Source organism: Colossoma macropomum, unplaced genomic scaffold, assembly GCF_904425465.1.
Source record: "Colossoma macropomum unplaced genomic scaffold, Colossoma_macropomum, whole genome shotgun sequence".
Lineage (NCBI taxonomy): Eukaryota > Metazoa > Chordata > Actinopteri > Characiformes > Serrasalmidae > Colossoma > Colossoma macropomum.
Genome location: NW_023494794.1, coordinates 11168844 through 11192901, shown reverse-complemented (window position 1 = coordinate 11192901; position 24058 = coordinate 11168844). Strand labels below are relative to the sequence as shown.

Below are 24058 nucleotides of genomic sequence, written 5' to 3'. Positions count from 1 at the left end.
CTGGTCCCTCGCCGGTGGTCTATCACACCTGCCTGTCACAATTAAAGCCGGAGTGACGGAGGGCCAAATTCAGTAGATGTAATTTAGAATGTATGTGTGGGCGTGGAGAGATATACTGTGGCTGAATATGGATAATTATATGTATATGTAGTTATATTCTACCTTTCCATAATAACAGATATTCCTACAGGAAAGGTCTCAAAGTTGAGTCTGGGTCTTTACTGCCCTCTAGTGTTCATTTTGATACATTACATCAGTGATCTCCAACCCTGGACCTGTTGATCTACCTGATACATCTGATTGAGCCAATCAGGGACTTGGGAACAGGTTGATTAGCTGGAGCAGGTGTGGTTGGAAGATCGTGGCTGGAACTAGGATCTGCAGATAGGTAGGTAGATCTCCAGGACCTGAGGTAGAGACCACTGCATTACACCTCCTGCTACTGGATTATGGATTATGGATGTCATAGATTAGTGTAGACTACCTATCAAAGTAAGTACATAAGTCATTCAGATATAAATATACAGAGCTGTGCGAAAATCTGAGGCCATGCTTTCCAGCCAAAACAGCCAATGAGTAAAAATCAACAGTACAAATGAAAAAAACAGGGGTTCCAAAAACTGATTAAAAGCTACAGAGAAAATGGGGCTCCTAACAACCACCTGGAAGACCTCGTAGACCCCAAAACTGCCCCCATCAGATAAACAGCACTTAAAGCTTTCATCTTTGAAAGGGAGGAGAAAATCAGGCTGCTTCAGATCTGAAAACATCCACAGGTGTTTCTGTCCATCCTTCCACTGTGAGAAGACGACTCAGCGCTGTGGGTCTGAAAGGATGTGTAGCTGTCAAGAAGAACCTCACTGAGAAAAGGAGACGGACACATCGAAACAAAGAAGCTGAACGATGGACTGACCACCCCAGAGTCCAGACCTCAACCACTGAATGTGTTTGATTACTTCAGAAAATGATCAACCAGCTCCTAAGACTGAACTTTGGAGGTGTGTCTGCAGATTCTTTGAGGAACTGAAAGCGAGTAAAGGTTAAAAACGTCAGTGTGAATGGGAGCTATATTTCAACTCTAGCTTATTTCCGTATTTTAAAACTTGTTTCTACTATGCAATAATGTTTTTGAACGACTGTGTTTTGGTGTATATATATATATAGCAATGTTTATTGCAAATAGAATCACTCATAACATAAACTCAAACTCTCAGGAAGCTTAATTTTATCCATGGCCCAAAACCCAACACTGGGTTAAGTTTTAATCCTAGTCCTAAATCTAAGTATGTTCATAATTCTAACACTGGTCCTAAACCTAAAATTCTGGTCCTAATTCTAATCCTAGTCCTAAATCTGACCATGGTGTGTGTGTGCGCGTGTGTGTGTGTATGTGTATGTATATACTGCGCATAGTAAACATAAAACAAGGGAATGAACTGAAAATATTACAATAACTTCTGTTTCTACTGTCGAAAACTTACTGACAACATACAACAATATATATACATTTCCATAGAGGGATACTCCTCATAAGCTTATGAGCATTCAGTGTGTGAAATCTATGGCTGTAACAGTTATTGCAGGTAGGACTGTCTAATGGACACTAGAGGGCGCTGTATGTATGAGCTGTAATTCACACAGTACACAGTTCAGTTTATTTCAGAATGTATCTGTAGGTCAAACAGTATAACAAACGTGTTGTGGTCTTACAGTGGCTAGTAAACAATCAAAACGTATCAAAAACACATTGTTACAGTTTAAACACTTCCACTCCACCCATTTTAGACTGGAAAGGTTGAGCTACACACCTAAATAAGATGGTTCTTCAAGGGTTCTATAGTAAAGAGAATGGTTCTCTGTAAAACACTTAAAAAGTCCTATACATGATTAAAGCGTTTCTTTGAATGGCGAAGGGGCTCTTCAGATTGATGAAGAATATGTTTTTTACATGGTTCTATATAGAACCTTTTTGAACAGGGTTCTATATATGTCAAGCCTGTAACAATAGAAGAACCCTTTTTGGTGCTATATAGAACCATTTGCAAAAATGTTCTAGATAGAACCATCTACAACATGTTCAACATTAATCTGAAGAACCATGCAGCGATGGAAAGAACCCTCTAATCATCCAAAGCATTCTTTAAGCGTTCATGGTCCCTTATAAAACCAATTTCTTTTCTAAAGAACCCTGAAGAACCATGGTTTTTAAGAGCGTATAGTGGACCAGCTTAAGACCCAATAAACTGGCAACAAAACAAGAAGAACATTGAAACCAGAATATTAACAGGTGTGTATGAAAACAGCAGGAAGTGAAATGTTTACAGTAGTCATCATTTTAAAGAACACAGATAAAACTGTACATTTACATCAGTTAAACACACACAAACTGTTCTAGTTTACAAAATCGTACAAAAATATAAACTCTCAAATGAGCCCACAATTCCAGATTGTGTCCTTTTGCCCAAGAAACAACCAAAACTCACATTTCTGCTGGACGTTTAGCACCAGAAGATTTTAATAGAGTGTAGAGTGATTCAGAGTGGTTTGGTGTGAAATGGTTCAGGTCTCTTTACAGTGGTGGTGATAGGAACCAGACGTCGCCAACACAAATATAGACATTTTATTTACTATCCAGAACCACCAGTGAACCTACACGAGTCTTCTGAGTTTATATGGAATGTTGATGATGGGAAATAGTGGAAAATCTGAAATAATCAGTTTTCTTTGGGGACTATTTTGCCTCACAGCGCCCTGCATATTATGTATCCCTCCACCATGAATGGAGTTTAAGACCAAAATCTTCTCAAAACTATCATAAAACAGCGTCTCAGTCATCAGGCAGTGAATTCATAACCATTTCATGTAGTAACTTTCTGTGAGGGAGCTTTTAGAGGTGGACGTCTGGTTCCCATCACCACCACTATGGACTCAACTCTGTAAGTTTATCTAGAACGAAGCATTTCACACTAAACCATTCTGAACGCCTCTGTTTACTAATTTGTTTAATAATGCTTGTTAATTATCAGTGAGCTGTCGACTGGTTAATAGAAAAGTAAACAACTGTCAGCAGCAAAACAAACTATACTTTCAACATGAAAATAATCATGTAGGGCCATAAAGCTAAATGGTATGTAAAGTTGTGTATTATAAAGTCAAGTGTAGTTAAAGCTAACCTTACTCACAGAAAGTTAAAGTAATAGCTTAAACTAAAACAGCTGACCATAAACATTTAAATCTGACCTGAAGCTCGTCCATTTCAGACAACTTTTAATGCCCAATCATCTGTCTAGAATTGTTTGTGGTTATAAATGAATACCATTCAACACAAACGTGGAAAACTCTGGAAGTAAATAAAGGAGGATTCAGACATTTGCCACGAACTTGCATCCCATGTTCACATTAGCGGTCACGAGCGTCCAGTCGCTTCCGATTTAAGTAGATGATCTGTAGCTGCCGTTTAGCGACAAGTGACGAATGGAGTTGAAATTTTCTCAAGGTTATGCAAATTATGAAGCAACAGTCAAAATCAGGGGTCTCAAACTATCAGGGGTCTCAAACCACCAGCCCGTAACTCATTTCCCGGGCTACGTATTTCCATATGATGGCTAAATTAGCTTCACTCTCAGACACTGTGTCTGGTTCTCCGGCCTGAGCTCTAAATCAGGGGTCACAACCCAAATGTTAAGAAGAGCCATTTTGTCCTTTCAACAAAAATCAAACCACTTTGGGAGCCACAACACTTTATATCCATTACATCATCTTGGCTGTAAATATGTCTCAGTATGTGTTGATGTACTATTATAGGCTAAAGAATATAATATAAATGAAAACAAAGACTTGCTGTGCTCTGCTTTGAGCTTCGGCTCAGCTATAGGTGCTTTTCTCACATCTCCAGCAGGAAACTTTTCCTCAAAAGTGGAACAGTTTTCTTGTAAAATGTCTCTCAATGTTCGACTTTTTACAAGGATGAGGTCAGCCTCTTATTGGCCAGCTTCTTGTACGAATTTTCCCGTTCCACCTTAAATGATGCCTGAGGTGCCAGAATGTAACTGCTGCACCATTTAAGGTGGAACTAGAAAATTCGATGAAGATGCTGGTGACTTCAGCTTCGCAACTTTTTAGTATTTCAGTTTTTATTGTCGCAGATTAAACGTGTCAGGAAACCAGCTGGAGTGATCATAAATGCAAATCAGTCCATTCGTCTCCAAATTATCGATGTTCGTCTTAAATCTCTCTCTTTGTCTTTTCGTTAGCTATTAGCTAGGCGAGACTGTTGTCTGCGTTGCTATGGTGACCAGCAGTCTGTGCTGATCTTCAGGGTTAAAGGGTGAATTAGCAGTTCTACATTAACTCCAGAGTTTAAGACCATTTATTGTTAAACTGTGTTGAACGATCAGCAGAGCTTTATTTTACTGTAAAGGAGGATTATTTTATTTTTACCTACGAATCTAATTCTGCTGTGGAGCCACAACAGGACAGCAAAAGAGCCACATGTAGCTTTGGAGCTGCATGCTGCCGAACGCTGGTCTATAAAATCAGCTCAGACTGATGATTCGGATGTGAGGAGGAACCATTCTGATGCAAACCTGACGCAGTGTGAACGCTGCACAGACGGTAATTTAGTTACAACTAACACAGCTTTTATACTAAGTTAGGCCGATAATTAGTTCATCTGCCTTTGTGGATTCATTCAGGACACAGCAGGAGTTAAAACACCTCACAATTAAGACACGTATGGCTTTGCATATCACTTGCAATAACCTCATTTGTGTTCAATGCTATCATAAAAAGAGTATAATTTTACTGAAAAATGTAAGTTTGCTTGATTTTATTGAACAATATCATATTTATTATATGTTACATAGCCTGTCGTAATGACACAGATGCTAATGCACATTGACTAAGATGCACTTATCTTTCACAGTTAAGATTTATACTTGGAAAAAATACCCAAATATTAGTTTGTGTTAGGTAAAACGTGTTTTGGAGAAGACCACCTGGCTAGTGGTCTCCAGGTGAGCTGAGTTTGAGACCCCTTGACTTTAATGACTAACAACAAATTCCTCCAGCCGATCGACACAGGGTTGTCCAAGGTCCCCAGTCTTTTTTAGCTTTTTGTTGTTACCGGCATTTCATTCCTGTTTCTAATATCACTGTGCAAAAAATGCAAACCTATGAACTGTAATACTTTGCAAACTTGTACCTGCAGTTCTTTATATTCAGTGGGTATTTTTGTCAGAAGCTCGACAGCAAACAACAGCAGCCTCGAACACACTTTCAAGAGACAAATTAGGGCGAGATTAGCGACTTGTTGCCTCCCAATGTGATAAGTGTGGTTTGCGAAACCATGTCACACCTTGCTAGTGTTGATGTTAGCGATGTTAGTGCTAAACATTAGCATAAGGCTTTTAAGTCTGACCTAAATTCCTAAACAGGTTTCGCTTGAGTTGGTCACTGTCTGGCTTCTTTCCTCTCTTAGCTTACTTAGAAAATTAGCAAAATTATGTATAATGTGTTTCAATGTATCCCCAGTTGGGAAGTTTAGCATGTAAGGTGTTAAAGAGTGACTTTTTACCAGGCTGTGATTGGCTGAAAGCTTTAGCATTACGCTGTAGGCCCAGCATATTTAGCCTGCAGCCCACTAGCATATAGCACAGTCACATGCTTGTGAAATTTTGAAAGTAAATTGTTAAATACTACAATTACTCAGCCATTTGAACAGCTAGCTTGCTGTATTCTAAGAGCAGTGTTTGCCCCATCAGCTCTACGAGTGACGTCGATGCTTCTGAATCTGGAGTTGTGGCTAAAACCGTTAGTCATGTTGATGTTTGTAGCATATTCACTGATTAGCAGCAGGGCGTCGACTCGCTGGACTTTTCTGAGCGCCTGCAGTAAATCCGGAACAGTCAGCAGAGTGGTGGATGACAGGAAATGAAAGAGATGCTCAAAACCCTGAAGTCCCGACAAAATGTCAGACGGTAATCCCAGGTGCAGCGCCACCTTCTGGTAGTTGTTTACTCCAGGAAACACGGGGTCCAGCTTTCAGCGCCAGGGATTTCACCAGCCAGAGCGGAAGAGATCCTAAATGCATTCCTGAAATTTAACAAGAGAGTGTCTTGAGCGTGGAGCTAAATTAGTTAGCAATTAGACCAGTGAGTTTAATCCAGTATGAATGTGCAGTGTGTAGTTTTACAGTCTGACTGTAATAATTGTGGAGTGATTTTAATCCAGTATGAATCTGCAGTGTGTAGTTTTACAGTCTGACAGTAATAACTGTGGAGCGATTTTAATCCAGTGTGAATCTGCAGTGTGTGTAGTTTTACAGTCTGACAGTAATAATTGTGAGCGATTTTAATCCAGTATGAATCTGCAGTGTGTGTAGTTTTACAGTCTGACGGTAATAATTGTGAGTGATTTTAATCCAGTATGAATCTGCAGTGTGTAGTTTTACAGTCTGACAGTAATAATTGTGGAGCGATTTTAATCCAGTGTGAATCTGCAGTGTGTGTAGTTTTACAGTCTGACTGTAATAATTGTGGAGTGATTTTAATCCAGTATGAATCTGCAGTGTGTGTAGTTTTACAGTCTGATGGTAATAATTGTGAGTGATTTTAATCCAGTGTGAATCTGCAGTGTGTGTAGTTTTACAGTCTGATGGTAATAATTGTGAGTGATTTTAATCCAGTGTGAATCTGCAGTGTGTGTAGTTTTACAGTCTGATGGTAATAATTGTGAGTGATTTTAATCCAGTGTGAATCTGCAGTGTGTGTAGTTTTACAGTCTGATGGTAATAATTGTTTATCCAGTATGAATCTGCAACTGTGGAGTGTATGGTGTTCTGTAATTGGCTGAATCTGGAGCTCTTTTACATTTTAAAATCCTCACATTAAATAATTTAATTCATTATTAATTCTGAATTATCAAAATATTATACTGCTTTTTGTTGGAACTTTTAAAAAATAGAACAGCACAATAATAAAAAAAAAATAATAATGATAATAATAATAATAATAATAATTTCACAAATCCAGATGTCTCAATGTCTTTTAAAGCAATATTAACAACAAATTTGATATAATTTACATTTCGACAGTTAAGCTTCAGTTTAATTCCTGATATTTTCTGTGTTAAAATGTTTTTGACTCTACAGAGCTCAGAGATTTTGCACAGATAAATACCCAAGAATTATAACCCCAAGAATTTAAAAGCATGATTTTTTAAAAGCTTTTTTAAAAGCTTTTCCATTTTTCAATGCCATACTAAAAGATTTTACGCTTGGAAGCTGCTTACCTTGCAAGGAGGCACAACCTCTTTCCATTAGCTGAGACTCAGACATCTGTTGAAGGAGAGATGAAGATAAATATTTCTGAATATGTTTCTATGTGTTAATATGTCTTTTATACTCAAACAGTAAACCAGTAGCGTATTGAATTAAACCCTAATGGAGCTGTAAAAGAGCTCCAGATAACAGCCAATTACAGAACAGTATTCACTCCACAGTTATTGCTACACAAACTGCAGATTCATACCGGATTAAAATCGCTCCACAATTATTACCGTCAGACTGTAAAACTACACACTGCAGATTCATACTGGATTAAAATCACTCCACAATTATTACTGTCAGACTGTAAAACTACACACACTGCAGATTCATACTGGATTAAAATCACAATTATTACCGTCAGACTGTAAAACTACACACACTGCAGATTCATACTGGATTAAAATCACTCCACAATTATTACTGTCAGACTGTAAAACTACACATACTGCAGATTCATACTGGATTAAAATCACAATTATTACTGTCAGACTGTAAAACTACACACACTGCAGATTCATACTGGATTAAAATCACTCCACAATTATTACCGTCAGACTGTAAAACTACACACTGCAGATTCATACTGGATTAAAATCACTCCACAATTATTACTGTCAGACTGTAAAACTACACACACTGCAGATTCATACTGGATTAAAATCGCTCCACAATTATTACTGTCAGACTGTAAAACTACACACACTGCAGATTCATACTGGATTAAAATCACAATTATTACCGTCAGACTGTAAAACTGAACACACTGCAGATTCATACTGGATTAAAATCGCTCCACAATTATTACTGTCAGACTGTAAAACTACACACACTGCAGATTCATACTGGATTAAAATCGCTCCACAATTATTACCGTCAGACTGTAAAACTACACACTGCAGATTCATACTGGATTAAAATCGCTCCACAATTATTACTGTCAGACTGTAAAACTACACACTGCAGATTCATACTGGATTAAAATCACAATTATTACCGTCAGATTGTAAAACTACACACACTGCAGATTCATACCGGATTAAAATCACTCACAATTATTACTGTCAGACTGTAAAACTACACACACTGCAGATTCATACTGGATTAAAATCACTCACAATTATTACTGTCAGACTGTAAAACTACACACACTGCAGATTCATACTGGATTAAAATCACTCACAATTATTACTGTCAGACTGTAAAACTACACACACTGCAGATTCATACTGGATTAAAATCACACCTCAGTCACTTTAATGTGTCAAATACAATTCAAATCAGTGATCTAGATATGTGTCCCAGTTTGACCAGTCAATTTTTCACAGACGTTTTTTCATCATGACGTCACACATGCCTGCGTAGTTACTATGACAACTGGTGTGGACATACAAGCAAATGCAAGTACATTCAGACTTTCCTTTCTAGTCACTTCCAACTTGCACTTACTCTAAAAACTGGATTTAAGACCCAGAACCGATTCGGCTCATTGATTGAATAAAGCCTGTAATTACAGAACAGCTCCAATAAACTTTCACACTCTCTCTCTCTCTCTCTCTTTTCTCTCAACCACCCACCCAAAGAAACTTTCACACTCAATCCCATCCATCCGTCAGTCACCGAGCTGCTCTGAGTGACAGGCAGAGGCTGGGAGAGCTGTCAGTGCGTTTTGGCCAAAGTTTTACACCAGCACTCTCATCACTGCTCAAAGAGGGTGAAGTTTCACGAGAACTTTTATTGAAAGCTGCCTGCATAAGGACTTTATAACACACGCATCAGCAGTGAGCAGTACTTGAGTAGTTATGAACAGTTCATGCCATTAATCAGATGGTAATAATTAAACAAGATTACTGAAGACATTTTTGGAAGTAAATTACACTGTATTAATGAAAGGAACTGTACTCTAAAGTTGCGAATATTGGTTCCACTTAAAATATTGTTAGGAAGCATTGTTCCCAAATAATATATATATATATATATATATATATATATATATATATATATATATATACACACACACACACACACACACACACACACACACACACATATCTATCTATATGTACATATTGCTGCTGTCGGAACAAAACCTCATATCTACAAAATGGTAACTTTACAGGAGAAGGAAAAAACTGACTTTACTTTTAATGTAAGTCAATGGAACCAGAATAATCTTCAAGTCATTTTGAACCATTTCTTTTGTTCAATTCATTGTGAATTTCACACACGATGTAAAGAGCAATGGGCATTTTCAAATTATGTCAAAAACTGAAAAACAACAAAAATACAAAAATAAGATAAAAATAAGATCAGATATATATATATATACACACAACTTACTCTGCTTTCATGTATGCAGTCATAATAAGAGTAACTCAAATTACTTTTACATTGACACTCAAGTAAATTTAAAAACAAGTAACTTTGTGCTTCTCTACTCAAGTAGAAATATAGACACAAAACTTCAGGAAGTTTGAAGGTGTCAGAATCTTCCCTAGAACTGATGAATCATCACTGTCAGAACAAGAAGTTATATCTTTATTTTTGTCATATTTATTTATTTTTTTGTGGGGGGGTATACATCAGCTGTGTCAAACTTTTATGACAAATGGACCAATAGTAATGGCCCAAAATGACCTAATGAGAAACTGTAGAACAGACTCGGTTTATATCACAATACCTACATTTAGAGTCGGTTATTCATTCAGCCTAATGAGAAACTGTAGAACAGACTCAGTTCATATCACAATACCTACATTTAGAGTCGGTTATTCATTCAGCCTAATGAGAAACTGTAGAACAGACTCAGTTTATATCACAATACCTACATTTAGAGTCGGTTATTCATTCAGCCTAATGAGAAACTGTAGAACAGACTCAGTTTATATCACAATACCTACATTTAGAGTCGGTTATTCATTCAGCCTAACGAGAAACTGTAGAACAGACTCAGTTTATATCACAATACCTACATTTAGAGTCGGTTATTCATTCAGCCTAATGAGAAACTGTAGAACAGACTCAGTTTATATCACAATATCTACATTTAGAGTCGGTTATTCATTCAGCCTAATGAGAAACTGTAGAACAGACTCAGTTTATATCACAATACCTACATTTAGAGTCGGTTATTCATTCAGCCTAATGAGAAACTGTAGAACAGACTCAGTTTATATCACAATACCTACATTTAGAGTCAGTTATTCATTCAGCCTAATGAGAAACTGTAGAACAGACTCAGTTTATATCACAATACGTACATTTAGAGTCAGTTATTCATTCAGCCTAATGAGAAACTAGAACATAGTGAGTTTTTATAATGTGGGCAGAGCCTAGAATAGTCTTCTTCGCTTATATAAACCTATTGTACTTTCTGTTAGCATAAGAAATACACATAAAAACCCTGACATTATTATTATGCTCCAGATGTGCGTGACATAGGTGAGTTTTCTGAGCGAACGTGTGACACGTGTGTGTGTGTGTGTGTGTGTGTGTGTGTGTGTGTGTGTGTGTGTGTGTGTGAGAGAGGAGGCAGGGCTGTGTGAGAGTGTGTATCCTGAAAAACACTCATTACCAGGGTGACACTTCTGGCAGCAGCATCTCCACAGCAGCTCCTCCTTTCTCCGTTTCCCTCTCCTCTCGTCTCTCCTCCGCCCCATCCCCCTCCCCCCGTCTCTCTCTCTCCGTGCTGGATGGAGTGTGTGGTGGAGGGAGGCTGATTCTGTGTGTGTGCAGATGCCTGGAGATCCAGAGGTAAGGAGACGTGTATGAAGTCCAGCTCGGAGCACTCTACAGGAGCGTGATGACCCCAGGCCGACTCCTGCTCCACTGCACAGTGCTGCCCCCCGCTGGTCAGGTCATCTGCAAAGGTGAAAAACAGTGATGTGTTCAGAAAACAAAACTAAGTGCTAGTTACTCAAGTTAGTCACGTCCAAATCCCACCAGCTGGCTTGGTCTCCTTCTATTACATGATGCTAACAAGACATGTGAGACACGTGAAGCTTCACCACATCTTTTGAAACTGCAGCAAAGCCAGTGGAGTTCAACACACTTGGAGGAGAATGCTAACTGCTAATTGCTGCATCAGCTCATAGACGCCTGTGTTGTCTAGCCATGTATTGAGTAATTGGGGGAGAAGGAGAACCATTCTACCCAATCAGAAGGAGACAGGACAATTATGATCTCATATTTATGGATATGGAAGGCTGGGGCATCACCTGAGATCAAATCCATGATGTCCGGACAGTAGAGCTAACACTTTAATGAGTTTAAAAGCAAACAGATGACATCTGGTGAGTTTTTGTTGCCAGGGCTGAGCTGTTGTTGCTCCTAGACATTTCCACTTCTCAATAACAACACTTACAGTTGTCCAGGGCAGCTCTATCAGGTCAGAAATTTGACGAACTGACTTCTGACTTCTGTTACAGCACCACTCTAAAGCCCAATCCCATTTCAGCCCTCGCCTTTAACACTTAGCCCTTACCCTTTGTTTTGCTTGCTCACGTCTAGGGTGGGGTGTCCTGATTGTTGTTGAGATAGAACAGTAGAGTGAAGTGTCAGGGCTACATGACCCACCAAGCAAAGGTTTTTCTTACTCCAAATGGAGTTTTATGAGAAAAAAGAGAAACTGGTGAGATTAGCGACCAAAGAAACCCACAAATGTGAGAATTTTGTCAGTTGAAAATGACAATAATCATCTTATTCTCTTAGTTTAATATCATTTCAGTGTATTATGGTCCTTTTCTTCATAACAAGCATAAAAAATCGCTAGTAGCATGCTAATGTCTCAGTAGCTAGCAAGCTAAACTTACCGTTCCACCTTAAATGGTGCAGCAGTTACATTCTGGGACTCCATTTAAGGTGGAACGGGAAAATTAGAACGAGAATCTGGTGAATATCAGACTTCAGCTTCATATCACTGAAGAATTAGGGGTGGGTGATGATAAATAATTGCCCCCCTCTTTGAAGGCATATGATGCCCTAAATGTAACTGAAGCCCAGCAGTGAGGAGCTGAACTTTACCCTCCTCTGCTGTCACTGCAGACTGGCAGGGTCGCCTACAGAGCAGCGCTGGTAGCTGTTAATGAAGTGATGCTCTTTTTATTTGAGGGTCCCATTTCAGGGGGAGGATTTCAACCACTACCCCTTATAACTCAATTCTAAGGTCCAACACTCAAAAACAAAGGGGTAGGGGTAAAAATAAGAAATGGGACGGGGCCTAAAAGTTTCTGAGCTCTTCACTACTGCTAGTGTTTGACTAAGGAGACTGCATAATTTTATTTCAAGGTTTTTGAGTTTGTCATATGCACAGCAAAAACCTCTTAAAAAAACTTTTTAATCTGCAGTCCTTTAGGTCGACAGCAAAAACTGCACAGATATTCTAAATAGAAGTTAGGAAAAGTATGATATATATATTAGGTACAAATATAGGAAGGCTAGCAAACCTGTGCATGCCCCTTAGTGTGGCTGAAATAGGTTAGCTCACTAATTAGAGGTGTCCACATACTTTTGGCCATAATTCATGTGTGTATCAAAGCAGCAACAATGCCTGGGCATTAACTGCATTAGCCTACTTTCCTTCTTTTTATTAGCCCTCTTTGATAACTGTTTTTATCTGATACCATGAAAAAAGTGAGTCACTGCACTCAGCGACTGTTTTCTAGCAAACGATAAAGCCTCATTCTCCAGCCTCAAAAACACGGAAAGGGCTTTTAGTTCAGAAATTAACTGGTCGTGTGTTAATTATGATAAAAATGTACTTAAATAAAAATAATGAATAAAATTTGGGCCGTACATGTACTCACGGACCAGCTCAGGCCTGAAGGGATGTCAGGTGACCCGGTTGCCTGGGAGACGACCCCAGATGTGTCACTGCAGATAGAGCTGCGTTGCAGAGGCAGTGACTCAGATGCAGTACAGTGATGTGGGTAGGGGTTAGGGGTTATTGCCATGGAGACCAAACCAGGGCAGGTTGAGGACTCACATAGTTCTGCAAAAGAATAATGATATATATATATATTTATATATATATATATATACATATATATGTATATACTATAATCTTTGCTAACTACATGTTTAAAAAATATAAAGATTTGATCACATTTTGAAATGCAAAGTATTCTGGATTTTAATGTTATTATAATTTAATCCCATAATTCTTTAATTTAATTCTATAAATTCAATCCATCTCTAACATTTCTTTATGTTTTACAGCTTTGTATCAATTATCTCAAAGCAACATTATATTAATAGATTTTTATATATTCATCTAGTTTTGTATGATATTTTTATCCATGTATATTATTTATTTATATTCTGCATATAGAGCGAGATTCCAAACTCTTCAACACTAGTGTACATTTATACTAAGCATATTTCCAATAATACACATATGATTTGATATAAAATGCTGTGGTAGCACCTTTCACAATACAGACGGGACACACTCACCCGAAGCCTCAACATCGGCTGACTGGGTCACTCTGTGCTCATCAGAAACAGAGGAAGCAGCGAGGTCACGGTGACCTAGGCCTGGCGGTGATAAACAGCCTGGGAGAAGATTTCCATTAAGTTCAATACACATGTGAAAGTATAGGACAGTGTGTATATGTGTTCATGTGAGTGTGTGTTTGTAAAAGTGCACATCGCTGCTGTAACAAAACCTCATATCTCCATTTTTGTTGTTTTTCAGTTTTTGACATAAATGACGATGAATGGACCGAAAGAAACGGCCCAAAATTACTTAGAAAAAATTCTGGTTCCATTGACTTACATTCAAAGTAAAGTATGGTTTTTCCTTCTACTGTAAAGTTACCATTTCGGAGATATGAGGTTCTGTTCTGACAACAGCGATATATATATATATATATATATATATATATGTGTGTGTGTGTGTGTGTGTGTGTGTGTGTGTGTGTGTGTGTGTCACCTTTGAACATGCTCCTGAATAAGCCGAATCCTTTGTACATTAAAACCACAATGACAAACAAAACGGTCACCATGGTAACTGCCACCACACAAGCAGTCGTCATGACAGCAACGTTGTGGGGCGGGGCCTCCGAGCTCCAGACATTTCCTACATTGTCCCCTTCACTTCCTGCCAAACAACACATCAGTTACACCTTCTGCAAGACCATTTAGGAAAGAGAGAGAGAGAGATAGAGAGAGAGAGAGAGAGAGAGAGAGAGAGAGAGAGAGAGAGAGAGAGATATATTGTGTCTCCTTACTGCACTGTGCGTTTCTGAAGGGGGCGGGGCCACAGGGCAGGCATTCTAAATCCTGAAATCCGTCCAGTCGTCTTTTACTGTAGAACCTTGGCAGAGAAACAACAGGAAAGCTCAAATTAACAAACGATTATTCATCATTCAATTATTAATAAAGTGTAAACTCAGTACTAAGTTATTGTTTTGGCCAAATTCAAATTCTCATTTATTTTAATTTAATATTTATTAATAATATTTTATTCAAATTCTCAGTTATTTTCAAACATAAAAATCCAAAAAAGTGCTGTGTGATTGTCTGTTCTCCACCACTGTATGACCAGTTTATATATTTATATTGTGTATTTTTTTTTAATTATAATTCTGAATCGTATAAAAATGAATCAAATCAAAACAGCACTTGTACAAAAGTCTGTAGACAGCATTTCATCTGAAATAAAGGGTTCCGTTGCTGCAGTAACAGCCTCTACTCTTCTGGGACAGCCTAAATGTTGGAACATTGCTGTGAGGATTTGATTGCATTCAGCCACAACAGCATTAGTGAGGTCAGGTACTGATGTTGGATGATCAGTTCTGGACAGAGACGTTATAAAGAAGGGGAAGCTCATGATGCTCAATGTGGCGCTTGTTTTACTGAGAAAGTCCCACCCCTCAATAAAAAGAGCCAATCAGCTCACTAGATACATAGCGAGCGGGGAAAGCCCCCCTTGTTGATGAGGCCCGTGTAAACAGACAGCCTGAACAACCCAAAAAAACATTTTTTTTGCATTATTTGAGCAAAACATTACAGACTATTTATGAGTTTTGTCAGATTTTATCAGTGATTTGAAAAACGTGTTTGAAACTCTAATTTGACCTTCAGTTTGGAGTTTTTAGGTCACTCCCCATTCAGAGAGAGAGGAGTCTGGTCTTGTATGGCTGGTCTTGTATTAACTCTTCCCAAAGGTATTGGATCGAGCTCCATCACTCCGGGTGGCTTTATACCCCTCTGGCCCACGCTGGCACTGGACATGGTGACCTCAGGCTCATGTGCAGCTGATCTAAAGCGTCCCATTCTATTGCTCAATGCTTTTCTATGGCCAAAACATTTGGACCCATTTTTAGTTTGCGCCACAAAATCAACGAACATACACTGACATGCCGGTAACTATTATTGTGTAGGAACCCCTCTAGCCCCCTCTATGGAACCACCACTAGCTATCACAGCGCCTTGTTGACAACTGGGGTCCATGGCTTCATGGGGTCTGCGCCACACAGGAACCCGACCGTCAGCCCGAAACAACTGGTACCATGACTCATCAAACCATGCCACATGTTGCCAGTCTTCTAGGGTCCAGTTAGTAACCTCACGAGCCCAGGTGAGGCGCTGTGTCCGGTGTCGTAGTGTTAACAGAGCCACTCTGGTGGCCACTCTGCATGTGGGGCCTCCTGGATTGAATGTGGACGTGATTTCTGCCAGAGTCGCTTGTCTGTTTGCACAGAGAATTCTAACCAGACGCTGCCGGTCATGATCATTAAGCACCTGTGGGCGGCCACAGCGCTGCCCACTGTAGGTGGTAATGCCTTCTATGACATATTTCCAGCACATATGTGACACTGTGGATCGAGGAATGTTAAATGCCCACACAACTTCGGAAATGGAATGACCCATCCCTCTGGCACTCACTATCATGCCTCGTTCGAATTCCGATAATTCACATCGCCTTGCCGTGAGCACGCCGGCCAATGTTTGACCTCACTCGCAAGATAACACCTCACAACTTATACAGGTGTGGATGTTCCCAAGCCGTCCCGTGAGGCAACGCAACTAAGCAGAAAAGACGTCCTTCGTTCCTCACAAAACAGACAAAAGGCTAAAATGGACAGACCACTCTCCATTTTGGAAAAGTGAAGGCAGCGTAGGGAGCTTCATCACTTCACTCAGGAGCTGGAACTTTGAGTGCTCCCTCATATATCTCAGATGTTTGGAGCCTAGTTTGAGCTGCTTTTGGAGATGATAGCTCTATCCGTGACAAAGCAGAGGACAAACTAATCTTTTTTGACGTTTGTGGAAAAGTTCTAGTTGCAGGGACACAGCTGATCTGTCAACCTGGTTATCTATCAGAACATGTTAGGGAAAAAAAAGGGGAGAAAAATAAGCTTAAACTTCAGCCTCGGCCTTTTCACTTAGTATATTTTTGTTTTGTTTGTCTTTCCCATTAATTTAAGACTTTTTTTTAATTTATTTCTATGTTTGTATTTATTTTGGAAAATTGTAGACAAGAACTGAAATAAACAATCCACAACAACAACAACAGCCATGCCAGTGTCAGTTCTATTGGTTCAGTTATCATGAAATTTTCATACATACTTTATATTTACACCAATCAGGCATAACATTCTGACCACCTCCTTGTTTCTGCTCTCATTGTCCATTTTATCAGCTCCATTTACTATATAGGTGCACTTTGTAGTTCTACAGTTACAGACTGTAGTCCATCTGTTTCTCTGATACTTTGTTAGCCCCCTTTTACCCTGTTCTTCAGTGGTCAGGACCCCCATGGACCCTCACAGAGCAGGTACTAGTTGGGTGGTGGATCATTCTCAGCACTGCAGTAACACTGATGTGATGGTGGTGCGTTAGTGTGTGTTGTGCTGGTGCGAGTGGATCAGACACAGCAGTGCTGCTGGAGTTTTTAAGCACTGTGCCCACTCACTGTCCACTCTATTAGACACTCCTACCTTGTCGGTCCACCTTGTAGATGTAAAGTCAGAGACGATAGCTCATCTGCTGCTGCACAGTGTGTGTTGGTCATCCTCTAGTCCTTCATCAGTGGTCACAGGACGCTGCCCACAGGACGCTGTTAGCTGGATGTTTGTGGTTGGTGGACTATTCTCAGTCCAGCAGTGACACTGAGGTGTTTAAAAAACCGCACTGCTGTGTCTGATCCACCCATATATACATTTAGAGTATGTGTGTGTGTGTGTGTGTGTGTGTGTGTGTGTGTGTGTGTGTGTACATACCCAGGCAGGCAGTCTCCACACGCTGCGTTGTGTGTGCGCGTACAGGGTGTTATTTCCTGTCTGTTGAGGTGTCGGCAGGTTTGACACATCCGGCAGGAGTGAGAACCCCATTCACCTTTAAACCAGCGCTCCTCACACTGCACACACACAGCGGAGACCCCCACACCGTATCCACACTCCTGAACACAATAAATATATACATATACATTCAAACACACAAACATAGACATTTACACAGTGCATTCAGTGAATTCTGAGCAGAAATGAATGGAATGTAATGCACCTTTCACTGCGTTACTTCTGCTGCGTCCCAAACTGCATACTAGCACACTGAACAGAAAGCATTAGAAGTGCACTCATTCGTGTCAAAGGTGAGGTATAGAAGTGAGACAGGGAGACAGTCCAGCAGCCCCAGTGGCTGATTATAGCTCTGCTGTGTTTAGTGTAAGCTCATATAAAACTAAATTGCTTTAGGTTAGGGGTGCGGGAAAAACTCGATTCTTAGATGCATCGCGATGCGGACGTGAACGATTCTGAATCGATTCATAAATGTCAAAAATCGATTTTCTAAATATTTAATTTATAACGTAATGTTGACGGAATGCAAAAGGCGGAACTGGAAGTGGGTAAGTGCAGCGCCCGGACAGTCTGTGGCGGCACATAACAAAACCACTACTGGATGAGTGAGAAATCCGACCGGCTCCCTCTGCATTAAAGCCAGGTTAGGTCAGGAGTCACAACACACATGTTAAAAAGAGACATTTTGTCCTTTCAACAAAGTCAAACCACCTTGGGAGCCGCGGCATTTAATGTCCAGTATGTCTCAGTATGTGATAATGTTGTAGTACGGGCTAAAAATATAAACGAGAGTGCAGATTTACTTCGCTCTGCTTTAAGCTTTAGTTATAGCCGCTTTCCTCCCATCTCCGCCAGAAAACTTTTCTTCAAAACTAGAAGAGTTTCTTGTAAAATGTCTCAGCGTCCGGCTGTTTTACGAGGCTGAAGTCGCTTCTCATTCACTTCTCGTTCTAATTTTCCCGTTCCACCTTAAATTCTGCCTTAGGCGCTGAATGCAACTGAGGCACCATTTAAGGTGGAATGGGAAAATACGAAAGGGAAGCGAGTTCATTTTTGCAACCTTTTAGAGAAAGACAGTCTCTCATTGTAGATTTAACCAACCGCGCTGCTTATAAATGCGAATAAGTCTCCAAATGTTCGTCTTAATCTCTGTTTTTTCGTTCGCTACTGGCGAGGCCGGACGTCGGTGCTATGTGACCTGCTGTCTGCTGTCTGTTCTCGGTCGTTGAGAACCAGGGCTTTCGCGCCACCATCATATATGTATATGAGCTTATTATTTAAGAGCTTTGGCAGTTTTGTTTGCCATTTTTATTTTTTAATAAAATCTCATGGATTGGAATGTTCTAAACTTCAGGCATGTGCTGGTTATACGGATCTAGTCCCCCATTTAAGCTAACCCTCTCCTCGTAGTGTTTTCTGGACACACATCTGAAGTGTCCAAGTATCTCAATCTTTTTTCAAGGTCATTCTGGCTGTTTTACTTGGCCTTCATTGACCTGCAGGGTTGTAGATGCAGCAACAGTGATGCAGCAAGCCATGCCAGCGTATGTTCACATTAGCAGGCGACAGAGCTAGTAGAATAGCCAATATGAATATCCAGAATAGAGGAAGCACTAATTAATGTTAGCAATGTAGCACAAACCTTTTACTATTTCTTCTCCATTGATTATAAATAAAAGCATGAAACTGTATGTTACACAGTCAGTCAAGAGAGTCTATTATTGCCTTCACTTTTGCTGTTTATGGTAGGAGTGTTAGCCAGCTTGCTAAGTGCAGTGTTAGCTTCTTGGCTAAGCACAGCTGCACGCAAGTCACTGCGCTGCTGCCAACCACACCGATTACATTTTTTTCACTTTCTTTTATTTGATTAGAAAAGGAACCGATCCAATATCAGGGAACATACAAAGTATACAGTAACATGTACAGTAATATTATAATATTGTTTGTTGCTTTAATCTGTTGGGATCTCTGTTGGATTTTACCTTTGGAGGGAAAGTGTGCTGAGCGTGTGTTGAAGCATTGCTGTAGCTAAGCTACTAATAAAGATGATTAATCGCAGGTTTAACCACAAGAAGGCACTTCAGTCAACATTAGGTTAAAGCTCTAAGGACACTGCTGAGGGAAAACACTGCAGTTTAGTATGATGGATTAACACATCAATCCAGCCTTTCTTATTATTATTTCCACAGCAGCTGCATGGAACAGGGCCGATATTGGCCACCGGTTCTAACTAGGTGTACTAGCTGAGTCTATGTGACTGGACTGGACCCAGCTAAAGCACTTCATTTACTTCAGTGGGGTACAAAGATCAGCGTGATCATGACCGCATGAACAAGCTTAAGCTTTGTATAGTGCGAGTCCTGTTTTTAGACAAGTTTCTGCCACAAGGTCACCATGTCCAATGCCTAGCGTGGGCTTGAGGGGTACAAAGCCCCCAGCACTGAGCTGTGGGGCTGTGTAGCAGTGGAGCTGTGTTCTCATGAGTGATGGAGCTCCATGAGTTGGAGTGATCCAGAACTGACCATTCAACATCTGCACCTGACCTCACTAATGCTCAATCAAATCCTCACGGCAATGTTCCAACATCTAGTGTAAAGCCTTTCCAGAAGAGTAGAGGCTGTTACTGCAGCAAAGTCCCAATCAATATCCTTCATTTCAGAAGAAAAGCTGGATAAGAAAGAAACTTTTGGACGTATAGGCTTTCATCCCTCGCCCCTACCACTTAGCCCTTTGCACGTTCACATCTAGGGGTAGGGTGTCCCGATTCTTGTTGAGATAGAGGGGTAAGGCGAAGCTTTAGGGCTACATGACCCTCCAAACTGAGGTTTTTCAGACTCCAAACAGAGAGTTATGAGAAAAAATAAATAAATAGCAAGGTGGCGGCACAAGAGAGTAAAGAAACCCACAAATGTGAGAATTTTCTCTGTTAAAAATTATGATAATAATTTTATTATCTTAGTTTATTGTTGTTTCAATGTATTATGGGCCTTTTCTTCATAACTAGCACAAAAAATCAGTACACTGATGTCTCGGTCTAGCTAGCTAAATTTCCTGTTCCACCTTAAATGGTGCAGCATTTTGGCACCTCAGTCATCAGAACTGCTGCTCCATTTAAGGCGGAATGGGAAAATTCAAACAAGAAGCTGGTGAATGTCTGACTTCAGCTTCATATCACTGAAGAATTAGGGGTGGGTGATAATAAATAATTGCCCCCCTCTGATATGATGCCCTAAATGTAACTAAAGCCCAGCAGTGAGGAGCTGAACTTTACCCTCCTCTGCTGTCACTGCAGACTGGCAGGGTCGCCTACAGAGCAGCGCTGGTAGCTGTTAATGAAGTGATGCTCTTTTTATTTGAGGGTCCCATTTCAGAGGGAAGATTTCAACCACTACTCTGTAACTCAGTTCCAAGGGGCAAGGAGACACTCGAAAACAAGGGGTAGGGGTAAAAATGAGGAATGGGACTGGGCCATAGTGTATATCAGAACTGTAATGTGTTTTAAACAGTGACTGGATTGAAAGTGATGCTCTTTCTCACCTCTTTCAGCTCCTGGCCCGGTGGACACTGCTGACATCTGTGGCATTCACCATGAAAATAATATTCATCTTCCGCACAATCCATCTCCAAGAAGAAAGAGAAAGTCACACATTAAAACAAGTTATCACGTATTCATGGAATTGCAGAAATAATAAACTGGAAAATTTCATGGTCAAATTTTCCTCTAATGTTGTTTTGCTTGTTTAGCTGTATTTAAGTCTAGCTCTCTATTCCACAATGTTGCCTCAGGGTAACAAACCCATTTTCCTCACTTTACAGTGACATGATACACATGCAGTGACAATGAATGGCTTAATATTGAAAGAAGGAGTATAAATACACAATAAATCTCTTACTGCATCACAAAATCGTCCATTTTCACAAACGATTTATAAGAAATTTCAAAAGATTCGGTCAGCAGCGAGTAAAGTGTCAGTTATGCGGCCTTTTCAGAGAACACTGCTGTTCTCGTTTACCTTTCATTTAAATTATTATTATTTTTATTATTTTATGTTTTTGTTTAGTGTGGAAAGCTAATTCTGATCACTTCAGAAATGGCTGGGTCCTTTTTGTTAGCATGGTTCAGCAACTGTCAACCGTAGTTCTAAATGATCGAATGACATTCAACACTTGAATTATTACATAATTATGTTGCATTACAGTAACGTTTTGGGTTTTTTTTAAGTATTTAAACTAATGAACGAATCCTGTATTCAGACATTTTCATTCCGAATATCTGGATAAAATTCTTGTTTTTCACATAAAAGTCTGAATTATCTCTTTCCATTGTAGCACATTGGAACATATGTTGGGGCAATTTCCATCCCTCAAACACCATCAGGCAATAGTGCAGCCTTGTGCATTTTCAGTCATCGCCTCAAAACCATCACAAAGCATTTACAGACTTCACTCATATACTGACAACATGGCTAAGCATTCTGACTAGTTCTCAATCAGAAACACAGGGTCTTCTCATTCTGACATTTTCATTGATGTTAATATATTTGGGACACAAGCTGAGGATTCTGAGCAAGTTATGGGCTTTTACTGGTAACCCTTTGTGTGGTGCTGTTTATATGAATTGTTCTGAGAAATATACTTACTGCTGTGCAATTGTTCACCATGATTCGAGAAATGCACCATTACAGAACAACATTAATGAAGCCCTTAAACTGCCTAAACTTAAATAAACACTTTGCGATTTTTTTTGCAATGAATGTAATTTTTTGAGTCGAATAAGATTCGTTCAGTTGCTTTTTACTACATGGGATGATGTTTTTAGGTTGATCAGTCGATCCATTTTTACACTGTAGATAGAAGAAGTACAGAAATAATCAGATAATAAAAGCAAACAAAGAAAGAAACAAATCCCTGTTGGAACGAAACCTCGCATCTCCATTTTTCTCGTTTTTCATGTCATCATAATGACATGATGAATGGACCAAAATAAACAGCCTGAAATGACTGGGAAAAAATGCTGGTTCCATTGACTTACATTAAAGTAAAGCATGCTTTTTCCTTCTCCTGTAAAGTCACCATTTTGGAGGTACGAGATTTTGTTCCAACAGCAGCGAAATAAATAAGTGAATGTGTGAATAGTAAAGAAGCAGGCGGTCCAGCTCAGGGCCTGCAGCGTTTGCAGTTTGGGGTCATTATGGGGAGCAGAGGGAGGAAAACAGCGGAGAGGCTTTCAGAGCCAGACTGTCCAGCACAGACACACTAATATTAATCAGCTCACTTCATACAGCAGACACTGTTAGTGTGTGTGTGTGAGTGTGAGTGTGTGTTTCCTCCTCTACTCTGACAGGTCTCACTCTTCACTCTCACAGCAGGTCCTAAATGACTGAGTCTATGAGTCACTCAGTCCAGTCTGGGTGGTTTACAGTCCACCCTGTATAGTACAGAGCTGGAGTTCCTCGTGCAGCGCGAGGGCTTCACCTCGCCGCTCTGTCAGCATGCAGAGCGAAATCAGCCGCGCGCTCGGTGAGCTCGTGCCTTATCCACGCTGCCGTTTCCGTTTCCATCACAAAGCTGAGAAACTCCTGATTAAATTCTGAATTAATTATTATATTCTTACCTCTTTTCCCCTCGAGCCCTGCAGCCCGCTCAGTCTCCGCTGCACCTCTCTCTCTCTCTCTCTCTCTCTCTCTCTCTCTCTCTCTCACACGCGCTCTCTGGCATGCCTCGACATGTCCCCGCGCTGCTCCGCGAGCGCACTAACGCAAATTTAAAATGCCGCGTGCGGAAAAAAGTGAGCGGTGTAAACAAATCTGGGCAATATATAAATATGTAGATATAATATACATACACCGCTCAGGCATAACATTCTGACCGCTTCCTTGTTTCTACGCTCATTGTCCGTTTTACACGTTGTAGTTCTACAGTTACAGACTGTAGTCCATCTGTTATATATATATATATATATATATATATATATATATATATATATATATATATATATATATTTTCCTGAACGGCATGCCGCAATATGTGTGTGTATATATATATATATATATATATATATATATATATATATATATATATATATATACACATTAAACACTGGAATAAATATAAATATTTGTATAGTATAATACAGAAGTCAACAGTCAAAATGTGCTGTTTTAAGTTTTTCAGTAAAGTTATAAGTAATAAAAAGTCCAAAACTCGGTTCAGACAGAGTTTTAAACACCTCAGTGTCGCTGCTGGACTGAGAACCCAAAAACATCCAGCCAACAGCGTCCTGTGGGCAGCGTCCTGCGACCACTGATGAAGGACTAGAGGATGACCAACACAAACTGTGCAGCAGCAGATGAGCTATCGTCTCTGACTTTACATCTACAAGGTGGACTGACGAGGTAGGAGTGTCTAATAGAGTGGACAGTGAGTGGAC

The 24058-nt window shown here is 39.8% G+C and overlaps 1 protein-coding gene across 1 annotated transcript; it reads right to left on the bottom strand.

Annotated features, from left to right (window-relative positions):
- Positions 1–4418: 4418 nt before the first annotated feature.
- eda2r (ectodysplasin A2 receptor) lies at positions 4419–23306 on the bottom strand. Its single transcript, XM_036581001.1, has 10 exons — positions 23243–23306; positions 21166–21249; positions 17551–17729; positions 14554–14639; positions 14256–14423; positions 13778–13876; positions 13129–13313; positions 10899–11225; positions 7291–7336; positions 4419–6093 (listed from the first exon to the last, which is right to left on the bottom strand). The coding sequence occupies exons 2-10, from the start codon at positions 21247–21249 to the stop codon at positions 5972–5974; spliced, it is 1296 nt and encodes a 431-aa protein (XP_036436894.1). The 5' UTR covers positions 23243–23306; the 3' UTR covers positions 4419–5971.
- Positions 23307–24058: the final 752 nt, after the last annotated feature.

Bases quoted from the DNA above. Each gene is read 5' to 3' on its own strand.
- eda2r (XM_036581001.1), bottom strand. From the start codon at position 21,249: ATGGATTGTGCGGAAGATGAATATTATTTTCATGGTGAATGCCACAGA. The intron at 17,730-21,165 runs GTGAGAAAGAGC...TATTGTGTTCAG, and splicing joins CGGGCCAGGAGCTGAAAGAG to GAGTGTGGATACGGTGTGGG. The intron at 6,094-7,290 runs GTAAGCAGCTTC...GTTAAATTTCAG, and splicing joins AGGTTGTGCCTCCTTGCAAG to GAATGCATTTAGGATCTCTT.